Source organism: Pteropus vampyrus, unplaced genomic scaffold, assembly GCF_000151845.1.
Source record: "Pteropus vampyrus isolate Shadow unplaced genomic scaffold, Pvam_2.0 Scaffold109, whole genome shotgun sequence".
In the NCBI taxonomy this organism is placed as follows: domain Eukaryota; kingdom Metazoa; phylum Chordata; class Mammalia; order Chiroptera; family Pteropodidae; genus Pteropus; species Pteropus vampyrus.
In genome coordinates, this window is record NW_011888890.1 from 6,368,038 (window position 1) to 6,380,061 (window position 12,024).

General features: G+C 34.2%; 1 protein-coding gene across 3 annotated transcripts in view; it reads left to right on the forward strand.

Annotated features, from left to right (window-relative positions):
* FOCAD (focadhesin) overlaps positions 1-12,024 on the forward strand; it is a 270,313-nt gene that overhangs the window by 168,124 nt on the left and 90,165 nt on the right. For all 3 annotated transcript variants that reach the window (XM_023533725.1, XM_023533726.1, XM_023533727.1), the window contains 2 exons: positions 5,691-5,876; positions 11,359-11,480. In XM_023533725.1, the coding sequence (XP_023389493.1) occupies positions 5,691-5,876; positions 11,359-11,480 (308 nt within the window). The remainder of the gene's footprint in view (positions 1-5,690; positions 5,877-11,358; positions 11,481-12,024) is intronic.

A 12,024-nucleotide genomic window follows, 5' to 3' on the forward strand; every position in this document is an offset into this window, starting at 1 on the left:
GCTTGTGAGAACCAAGAGGTTTGCAAACACGCCAGGGTTTCCCTGGTATGCACCAATATCAACACATGCCATCATGCCCTGTGTGGAGCTTACATTATTGTTATCTCTAATTATGGCTGGCTCAGTCCTCTGAGAATTAGATACTCAATACTGAAACAGAATGAAATCTTAGAAAGTGCTCAGGTAGTCAGGTTGCTTTCACTCACTATTGAAGAGAACACTAGTTATGGTTGAAAGGCTTCGTTGGATTTGAGGTTATTATACTTAAGAAAAGCATTTCCTCTTTTTTTAAAATTCCCCCTGCAAGAATCCTGACTCAGTGCAGTTCCTAAATGGAACAGTGCTTTGGGGACCTATGAAGGCCGTCTGCAGGAATTGTTAATTATTTCTAAAAATAACTCCGGGAGACAGGCTAATGGTAATGACTGGGTTCTGGCACTTTATGGTTATAGCAACCACTTTTATATATTTTGATTTCCTCCCCTAATGCTTAATTATCTCCATGTGGGCATTATGATGGTATATCATTGAAAGTATTAAAAATTTAATTAATTGCTTGACATTATATTTGTGGAAACTACAATAGCGGTAATCTTTTTACATTTTTTATTTTTGGTTCAAACAAACCTAACTAATCACAGAGGAACCACAAGATCTTCAAATTGTAAATCCGACACAATAAAGTGTAGCTACCAATTACAGATTTTATTGTTTTTATATTCTATAGCAACAAATTGCCGAATCTCAAAAAAAGAAAAAAAATCAGCTAAAGCATTCTGTCCTTTCCTGATCTCTACTATATATTCTACTGGAAGATTTTAAGCTTTGTCATAGACATATGACTAGAATTACAAATTTAAAAAAAAATTGTATTCAGACAAGGCAAATATTTAATTGTAAATCATGGAAATCCAAGATATTGAATGTGTCAGTGTTTGCATTTTATCGTTTGATGATATAAAATTTTACTAATTTTCCATAATAATCATTGCTTACATTGATTTATGATGATTTTCTTACTATATTATCATGAATTCTTTACATGGATCTGGGGATATATCTAATAATATGACTAGAGGTTAATATTTAGTTAATCTGAAAATGAATAGAATTTTAAAAATTAATTTTAATTGTCTTTTGACATAAAGAGCAATGAGTTTAACTTGATTTTTAAATCTTGACATAAAAAAGGACAAAGAAAAGATTTTACATAATGTTTTAGTATCTCCTTCTCTGTTATTTCAGATAAGACCAGAAATCCCTATTCCTGATGAGCTAGATGAAGATGAAGATGATGAGGGTGACGAAAAGAATATGGATCTTTCAGTTCCTGGTTCTTGTTATCTCAAACTGTTGTCACTCACTGCTCCTTTGGTTTTACCAGGTGACTCTTATTTAGTGGCAGGGAAGCTAGCATTTTTCAGTGATTTTACCTAGCTGGTTGTGTTCCATTGTGATGTGTACATATTACAGCTTTAATCTTACATACTTATTTTCTATTTGAAATGCAGAATTATCCATCTGTTCTATAGGGAATGCTTGAGGTAGTATGGTATCAAAATATACTGAATATGTTGGAGTCGAATAAAATTGAACAGGAAAATTAGTTTAAATAATCATTTTTACCGAAAAACCAAAATTCATTTCAAATGCTAAATTTATTCTGTAAGACAAATTTTCATTGTGACTTTAAGTCAATGATTCAAATATGGTTCATTATTATATAAGTTAAGTGAAAAGATCATTAGACTCTTTCAAGATTTACTGGGTAGTTTCATCATTATAATTTATTCTTTCATATTACTCCAAAGATGGTACCAATATTCGAGAACTATAAGTTAATGCCTTTTAAAAGTAGATCAAATTATATGATCATTCAGTGTTGACATAAAGTTTATAGTATAGGACTTGGCATTTAAAAAATTTATTCTAATTATATCTAATTATTCTAATTTAACATTAGCCAACATTTTGCGGAGCATGACTCTATTACTGGTTCTGTCCCAATTCTACCCTGAACATTTATGGGTGTAAAAATTTAATTTCTGAAAATTATGTTCAATAAACACAAGAAATCTCATCTTCTCAATCATAATCTCACTAGCCTGTAATGTTGAAAGGTTTTCCCTTGGTTTTATCCCATGTGAAGATTCCCGAGGAATTCAGCCAAATATATATTATTTATTTCTAGACAAAGCTCCTTTCCCAAATCCCCACCTCCTTTCATTAGAGAAAACTGAATGGTACAACTTAGACAAAGAGTTCACCTTTTCTTTTCTCTCGACCTCCAGAACAGGCCTTAAAGATGTGTTCCCCGTTCCTCTCTTCTGTTCCTCCCCACTTCCTACCTCAGAGTCTAGGACCTTTCTTGCAGTTTATAGTGAATCTGAGGAAGGGAAATGCGTTCAGTTACCAAAGTTCCTCCTGTGTTCTAAAATAGCCTTAGAATTAAAAGTCCTCTTGAGCTTTTTAAATGACGTTGTTCCCTCTTACGTGAGTCCCTCACCTCAGGCTTGTGGTATGAGAAGAAGGAGGAGGGGGAATATACACTTGCATGCTGTGGTTTCTGTCCTCCCAGTCTGTGCAGTGCCGTGGTGGCCGTTAACTAGCTCCGCTACGTGATTTGTACTTGATGATTATTGGTGGCTTTCCTTGAGAAAGAAGGGAGGACTTGAGAGCAACAACTGTATCTGTTTGAGAAAATTCAGTAGGAGTAAAATGGATGGTCTAGATACTATCTGTTCATGGCAGACCATGTCACCATGGGCAAATTTCTTCATTTTTCTGTGCCTCGCTTTTCCAGGAATTACTGGGAACTCAAAAATGAACTAGGAAAAAGTACCAACCTTAGGAATGTTTACCTTAAAAGGTTCAAGACAGTGACATATATTAGATCTCTAAGTACAGTAGGCAGAAAACCGATTGCACTGAATGTAAATGAATCCTGGCGCTTTTCTCCTCTTATTTCCTTTCAAGTAAACACAAAAGCAGCAATAAAGTAAATCTGGTAATTTGCATTATTTTAAACAGGAGTGTTACTGGTATTGATTTAATGGTTTTTTTTTTTTTAATTTAGACTTATAAGATGTTGCAAAAACAGTTTAGAGAGTATCTGTGAGCTTTTACCCCATTGCTCCCATTGGTAACATCTCGCATAACCTTAGTTCATTATTAAAACCAAGAAATTCACATTGGTACAATACTGTTAACTATAAATCCATTTGGATTTTACTAGGTTTTTTTTTTTTTTCATACAGTATATAAATTTGGGAGATTAGCTTTCCCCCCGCCCCCCCACTCAGCATAATGTCTTTGAATCCATCCAAAAGGTTGTCTGTATGAATTCTTGTTTTTTATTACTGACTAGTATTTCATTGTAAGATGTACCACAGTTATTTTATCCACTCACCTGTTGAAGCACATTTCAATTGTTTTAAAAATTTATTTCTAATGCTGTGTCCTACATATCTTCAGCTCTTTTCAAATTCTCACCTGGTCATCTGGAAGGAAGAGACTAGGGCAAGCCTCAAGAACAATGGGGGAAAAGTCCTACTTGCTAGCTTAGTGGCTGAGGAAGATGGTACTCTATATATCAATTGCACTCATGTTGTCTTACCCTCATTTAAACTATGCTCAGGGCTGGAGTTATTTGAGAATCCTTAGTTCTCTCAACAGCTTGACAAGTAGACAAGTTTCAAGTCACGGATAAGTCTACGTGCAGATGTGTACTTATCTCTTGAAATATATCATCTTTTGCCATAATAGGACACCTTCTGAGAAAACATAAAATTACCTTTCATCATACCTCCTCTGTCCTCACAAACAGACGATTCTAGCTACATTCTGAAAAGTCTATACTCATATTCGACTTGAAGCAGTCATACATGTGCATGTGAATGCAGGTATTCGGATATATGGCCTGCAATCGAATGTTCCTCATTTTCTTTCATTTAGATGATGTATTGATTAGGGTCTTGAGAGGAAAGGCACATTCAGATAGAGTATTTGAGAGTTTAATAAAGAGAATATTTACAGTTATGTTGCCAAGGTTAAAGGAAATTTATAAGCTGTGATGAATCATCCCAGAGTGGTTAATGTTCCTCAACCTGAAGAGGTAAGGGGAGGTAGCAGTTAGGAGAATAAGAGCATCTGTGTAATAAATAGGGCTGCCTACAGGAAGCCAGGGCTTTCATAAGAGGGTTGCAGGCACCCTATGGCAATCCTGCAGGTGGTTGTCTGGAGAATACATGCCCTAACCTCATTCTGTTCCACTGTCTGACCTCTTGCCAGTGTCCATTGGATGAAGCCAGAGGACAAGGGAACCTGTTGATGCAATTGTGAACAATTATTTTTCTGGAGCACAGAGCAGGGTTGAGAGGGTAGAGGGTGGATCTAGAGGTGTAAATGAAGAGCATCCCACACAAGTGTTCTCTTGGGCTTTGAATGGAGAAGCTTGGGTGCATTTATGAAGCTTCTATATAAGAATGACAGAACTGAGCACATAATAGATGCCTCAGTGAGCACTTATTGCCTTTAATTTTATCATGATCGTTTAAAGAAGACTTTTAGAGCCCTTCAAAATGAAATTCCAATTTAGTTAGGTGGATCCTTCCTTTTTGATCCTATAATAAGAGGCACATGCAGTGATTCCTTTTTTTCTTTTCCATATTTGTTTAGTTTTAATGTTTTTGTTGTTTTTGTTTCTGCATTGGGCAACCTCTAGTGGTCCTTAGGAAAATAACACTTGACTATTTTGTTTGGGTATCCTATTGTCTCCTGATCCCACATTTCAGTGTTACCTTATAATAAGTAAAAATGTCAAGCAATAAATATCTTGAGATTAATTAGAAGGAAGACAAGCAAATAAATAATGAACTAATACTTTGCTTTTTAATAATTGTACTGATATTGCTACAGACCGATAGTCATAAAAGCCCACTCTGAAAATACCTAAATGTCAAGAAGGAGACATTCAAATGGAAATCTGGGACAAGGTAGAAGGAATAGCAAGTGCGGTGGCCCTGGCTTAGTTATGAACTTTGTGTTATTGAGGAATGGGAAAAAGGCCACATGAAAGTGTGCCTTTACCATAGCTAGAAAGGAGGGCGGGTGGTTAGAGATGAGGTTAGAGGGAGAATTAGAGGCCAGATTGTAGAAAGCCTCGATCATTGCCAGAAATGTTGATGTTATTCTGTGTACAGTGAACATCTATTGGAAGATGTTAGGGAGGGGAATGATATAAAATTCTGGCTTCTGGGTAGAGGGTGGTTTGTAGGGGTGGCCATGAGGAGGAGAAACCAAGAAACTAGTTTTTAAATTAGTCCAGATGATGAAGCAAGGAGATAATGACTTGGCTAGTAAAGTGAAAATGGAGAGAAATGGAGGTATTTGGGATATATTTTTGAAGGTAGATCTAGAAGGAATTGCTAATGGAGTCCATATAAGGAGTATGGGAAAGAGGAAAATTAAGAATGACTAAATATTTAACCTTGAATAGCTAGGTGTCATGTTCTGATTTGGAGAAGACTGAAAAAGGGATGAAAATCAAGAGTCTTTTACTTTGTGAAGTTCGACATGAAATAGGCTAAGTTGTGTGTGTGTGTGTGTGTATGTGTGTGTATGTATGAGTTAAGAGTGTATGTTTCTCCTCTAGCATACTGTATTTACTTTTGATCTGTTATCTCTTTCAGCTTTGGAGGAATTTTTTATATCACTTGTGAAGCAAGAAATGGTAAATATGCCCCGTGGGGTATATCATTCTGCATTAAAAGGAGGTACCCGCTCAGACCAAGGAAAAACTGTAGCAGGAATCCCCAATTTTATATTGAAAATGTATGAAACAAACAAGCAACCAGGTTTGAAACCTGGCCTTGCAGGTGAGCATAGTACATATATCAAAGTATAGGTGTTTAATATTATGTTTTAACTTCCATTTCCAAGTAGGATGGAATAGGTTATGGCAGGGTTAGCAGCAGCTAACATCTAGACACAGCTGGATAAATGACAAAAAAAAAAGAATCACATTTTAAAGGCATCAGAGAACTGTAGAAGCAAAGATGATGAATAGCTAGGCTAAAATTCCAGAATGGGAGGACATTTTAGGACTGTTCCTGGCCCTGTAGGGGAAAGTCACTGATTCTGGTTCTGGGCTAGGATTAAGGGTTGGCCAGAAAGTGGCCTGTTGGAGGATAGAGAAAGCAATGGTGCTTTCTGTGGTTCCATGGGACTAGGGTGATATGATGGTTCATTTTATGAGTTAACGTCATTGGGCTAAGAGATGCTTAGCTGCTAAAACATTATTCCTGGATGTGTCTGTGAGTGTGTGTCCAGAAGAGGTTAGCATTTGAATCAGTAGACTGAGTAAAGAAGATCTCCCTTACCGATGTGAGTGGACAACATCCAATCTTTTGAGGGCTTGAATAGAACAATAAGACAAAAGAAGGGTGAATATGTTCTCACTGCTTGAACAGGGACATCCATCTTCTCCTGCCTCTGGACCTTGGCACTCCCGGTTCTCGGGCTTTCAAACTCAAACCGAATTATACCATTGGCTAATAGATATATATCTCCTATTGGTTCTGTCTTCAGCTAATAGATATATATCTCCTATTGGTTCTGTTTCTCTGAAGACTCTGACTAATATGGGAGACAATTGGAGATTTTCCTCATAAGATATTCTCTGAATTTTGAGTTTGTACTGAAAGTTAAAGAACTGGACTGATGCAAAGTGAAATCTCCTTCAGTCTTATGGTGCTTAATAGAATGGGTCTGAAAACAAAGCACACTGAGTACTAAATTGATACTGATGATCTATAGCTCTTTTCACATGTGTGCATTTACTAATTCCAGCCTCAGCTGGAGGCTGAAATTCAGGCTTGGCTTTAGCAAGAGGCTGATGCAGGAAGCAGAGAAATCAATAGAAATCTTGATACTCATGTGGTACCTGAGTGACAAAATGGGAGACTCGAGGGCCCTTAAACACATCCATTTCTCCCTTAAGATATTTGCCAAAATTTGGAACTCTATCAGATGGGAGAGTTAAAGCGGTAAGCTGAAAACCTCTGCGGACAGATCTGAATCTTCCATTATTATTCCATATTGAGGAGTCAAAGACCAATTAGGCTGTCAGTTGAAAATCTTGGGGGAGGCATGTGCTGGTAACAAGGTTAAACCAGAGGCAGACCGAGATTTACTAAAGCTATAATTAAGCCTAACTCAGTTCAATCCCTGACGTGGTTGAGATCAGTCCTTCACTCTATACGCCTAACAGAGGAGAGGGTAACTTTATTTAGATTAAAATTTCTATGGTTTTTTTAAATTTACTATCCAACATACAATGAAAAAGTACTAGACATATGAAAAAGGAAGAAGCTAGACATGCAGGGGACATTTCATGGTACTAAAGAAGTCACTCTTTTGAGAAAAATAGCACTGTTCTAATCAGTGCACACAAAATAAAAATAGCTTCAAAATATGCAACAAAAATTAGCAGAACTAAAAGATGAAATAGACTACCACAATAAGAGAGAGAAACTTTTAACATCTTTTTCAATAGCTTGATGAACAAGCACCCAAAACAATGTTTATAAAATATCTGAACAATACTGTAAATAAACTTTAGTTAATGAATATATAGAACATTGTACCTTACAACGATAGAATTCCTATGCTTTTTAACTGTACATGGGAAACTTATCAAAATAATCATATGACAAACCATAAACTTCAACACATTTCAAAATATTGAAATCATTTAAAGTCTGTCTCTGACAACAATGGGATTAAGCTAAAAATAAGTAACAAAAAGATAACTAGAATATCCCTAGAATTGAAAAATATAAACAATCCTTGGATTAAACAAAGATAGTTTAAATTAAGATAGAAATCAGAAAATATTTTGGTGAATGATAATGAAAATAAACATGGCTTATGGGATTTAGCTAAAACAGTGTTAGAAAAAAATGTATACCTTCAGTGCAAGTATTAGAAAAGAAAAAAGGAAAGTAATCATGACTTAAGCTTTCATCTCAAGAAGCTTGGAAAAGAAAGCAAATTAAACTTAATGAAAGGATAAAGGAAGGAATAATAAAGATATCAAAAATCAATACAATAGAAAACAAAGAAAATCAGCAAAGCCAAAAGTTGATTTTTTTTTGAAAAGTTTAACAAAATGATAAAGCCATTGTAATAAAATAGAGAAATATAGATATCAGGAATAACAAAGAGATAGCACTTCAGACCCTATAGCAATCAAAAAGATAATAAAAGTATTAATAAAGCACTTTAGCCAGTAAATTCATGGTTTGGATGAGGTATAGAAATTCATCAAATATAAAACTTTGTAGAACTAACAGAAGGATGAATAGGCCGTATCAATAGTTTGACATGTATTAAAGAAATTGAATCTATAACAACCTTCCCACAAGGAAAACCCTCGGTGTAGATGCCTTCCTTGGTGAATTCTTCCCAAAATTTAAGGGAGAAATAATGATCTTTCATAAATTCTAACAGAGAATAGAAAAAAAAAAGAACCATCTTTATGAGATCAGGATAATCTTAATACCAAAACCTGACAAATACAAGAAGGGAATATTACAAACCAGTTTCTATCATGAATATAGTTGCAAAAATACTCGCCTACCTCCTCAAAAAAATATTAGAAAATTGAACTGAGCAATACAAACAGAGGATAATGTATAACAAGTGTGGTTAATTTCATGTTTGAAAATCAATATATTTTACTAATCAGAAAAGGCAGAACAATCTTTAGATCTCAGTAGACGCAGAAAACACCTTTGAAAAATTGAGCTCCTATTCATGATATTAAAAAAATATTTTCATTAAACTATAAATAGAAGGGAACTTTTATTCTGACAAAAAGTATCTACAGTGCCATCTTCGTACTTAATACTAAAATATTGAAACTTTTACTTCTTAATTGTGTCATCACCACAATTATTCAATATTGTAATGGAGGCCATAGCTAGTGTAATAAGTCAAAATAAAGTCATGAGGATTAGAAAGGAAGAAATAAAATAGTCATTATTTGCAGATGATTGTGTACATGATTGTGTAAGTGATAGAAAACTCAAAATTAGACTAGGGTTAATAAATGAATTCAGCAAAATTACTGCATACATACAAAAGTCAACATGTGAAAAATCAGTGATATGTTTTATATACCATAAAAAAATAAAGAATGAATTTAAAAACTTATACCATTTACAGTAGCATCAAAAAATATCAAGTACTCAGAATAAATTTAGCCAAAAGTACGTAAAATCCTTATACTGGAAGCTATGGAATATAATGGAGAAAAATAAAGAAATCTTAGCAAATGAAGTGATATACAATGTTTATGAATTAGAAGATTCTGTGTTGTAAAAAATGTTCATTCTCTTCATATTGATATATATGAAGAGACAAATCAACATCCCACTAAGTTTTTTGGAAATTGACAAACTGATTCTAAAATTTGTGTGGAAATGCACAAATAGCCAAGGTAATCTTGAAGAATGAAAACAAAGTAGGAGGACATACATTATCAAATATCAAGACCTATTATAAAGCCACAATAATTGGCAGTGTGGTATTAGTGCTAGGATAGACAAACTGACCAATGGAAGATATAGAGTGTTCAGAAATAGACCCACATATACAAGGTCAACAGATTTGTTACAAATGTTGTGGAGAAAAGGGATGATATTTATAACATGATTCTATAATTAAAAACTCTAGTTATAAAGATGACAAATTATTTTAAAATCAACATGTGTTAATCAAATATACCATTAAGAGAATGAAAGGCAAGCCCCAGAATGCAAAAAGGTAATTATAATACATGTAAGATAAAGAACTCATATCTCAAATATATAAATTTTTGCAAATTGATAAGAAAAGACAATTGAAAAACAGGAAAAGGATTGAAAACACCCTTCAAAATGAGGGTATTCAAATATCTAATGAACATATGAGTAGGCGATCAACTGTGTTAGTTATGAGAGAAATGCAAATTAAAACAATAAGATACCACTGTACACTAACAGAATGGCTAAAATGAAAAAGGTGGAAAATACAAAGTATTGGTAAATATGTTGAGCAACTAGAACTGCTGTTAGAATGTAAGTTAGTACAACCATTGTGGAAAACTGGTACCAAACAAATTTATACTCTGTTACTCAGCTATTTCATCAGCCAAATGAAGTCACTAGAAGACATATACTATAATGTTCATAGCCACATTGAGTAGCCCTAAACTGGGAAGCTATCTAAATGCCTGTTGACGGTAAAATGGATAAATTGTGGTATATTCACATGATGCAATATTATTCAGCAATGAGAATGAATATACTATAGCCGCCAACAACAGTCTGAATGATTCTTAAAGTAATTATGTTGAGTGAAAGAAGCCAGGTATAAATTGATGTTACAGTCTAATTCCACTTATATAAGGTACCAAAGTAGGCAAAATGGTTGCTAGACAGTGCTACCTTTGAGTTAGTGTATGTGACTGGGAGGAGATGAGGAAAGACTTCTGGGGCGTTAATAATGTTTTGTTTCTTGATCTGGGTGCTGATTATACATTTCTTTAGTTTGTGAAAATTCTTTGAGCTGTATGCTTATGATATGTGCTCTTTTCTCTATATATACCATACTTCAAAAAGAGATTTTAAAAAATGTAATGATTTCTTCTGTGTTTTAAATTATCTCAGTCCTTGAATGTGTCTTCTCTTTGACTCAAAATTACCCAGGCAGTTCCGAAGACTTCTCTAACTCGTGCTCCAGCACTTGGCTTTCTGCTCTTGCTTCTCCATTGACACTGGGTGCCAGCTGGAGCCGGAAGTTCAGTTTGAGAACTCAGTTGACCAGAGTGGGAAGGACTGGGAAGAGAGGATTAGAGGAGAAGGAGGAGGGAAAAAAAGGGAGAATGAATGTGTGTGAATGCCATTGTGAGGGAGAACTTGTCTCTTTGTAGGTATAGACTAAAGGAACCCACATTATCAGTAGTTCACAAAGATTGATGTATGCAAACATTTCTCTTTAACTGAAATTTATTTTTTTTAAAAAAAAAGCTTAATAGACTCTAGAAATAACAGTTCACAGAAATTAAAACAATTCATGAACTGTAAATTTATTCATTTACTTATAAATGAATAAAGCTTGTAAATAAGTGATAGTTTAAATATAATAATTTTTTTATTTTTTTTTCTTTCTTGATGCCTATAGTCAAAAAACAAATTTGCTTAGCAGATTCTCTTTTAATTTCTAAATCCATCTAGATTGATTGAATATGGATTTATGGTAATCTAAGGAAGTTTTTATAAGAAATGTTTCTATAAGTTTCTTTTCTTTTTTAAGGTGGTATGTTATTTTGTTACGATATTTCAATGTATCAGAGTAAAGATGGCAAACCATTGAATCGACTGATGGCCAGTAGAGGGCGAAGTTTCAAGCAGACCTCCCTTGCTCTGGTGCATGAGGTAGGTGCCTTCCAATAACTAACAGAGTCATCTTGCTTGTTTATATTTTGGGGTTTCTCTCCTTCAGTTTATGCTCATGAAATGTAGTATGTATTGGGAAATAGTTTTTCTCTATCATAATTAATGTAGGTTGCTTTTAAAAGCAGTCAAAATAGCTGACTCAACTGAATACTAAAACATTTTGATGTTATTTTTTGAGAGAAACTATCATGTTTCCCTTACTGCCTAGCCTACTATTTGGGATTAGTATCTAGGAATTTGGTTTATTGTGTCAGTGTTTACCTTCCAGTATTCAGAATAAATACCAATTTATTATGTAAAGAAATAATGTCTATTTCTTAATTTAATCCTTTGCAAGTATGTAGGGCTCCAGTGTTCATGTTTTGTTAATTTGGGGAAGTAACAGTAAATAAATTGTTTAAGGAAAAAAAAAACCTTTGGTTTTAGTGTTTATTTTACTTTTCTCTTAGGTTACCCTTTTAAAATAAAGTTATATAATGCCATTAGATAATTGCATGAAATCTGATCATTGCAGATTACAGCA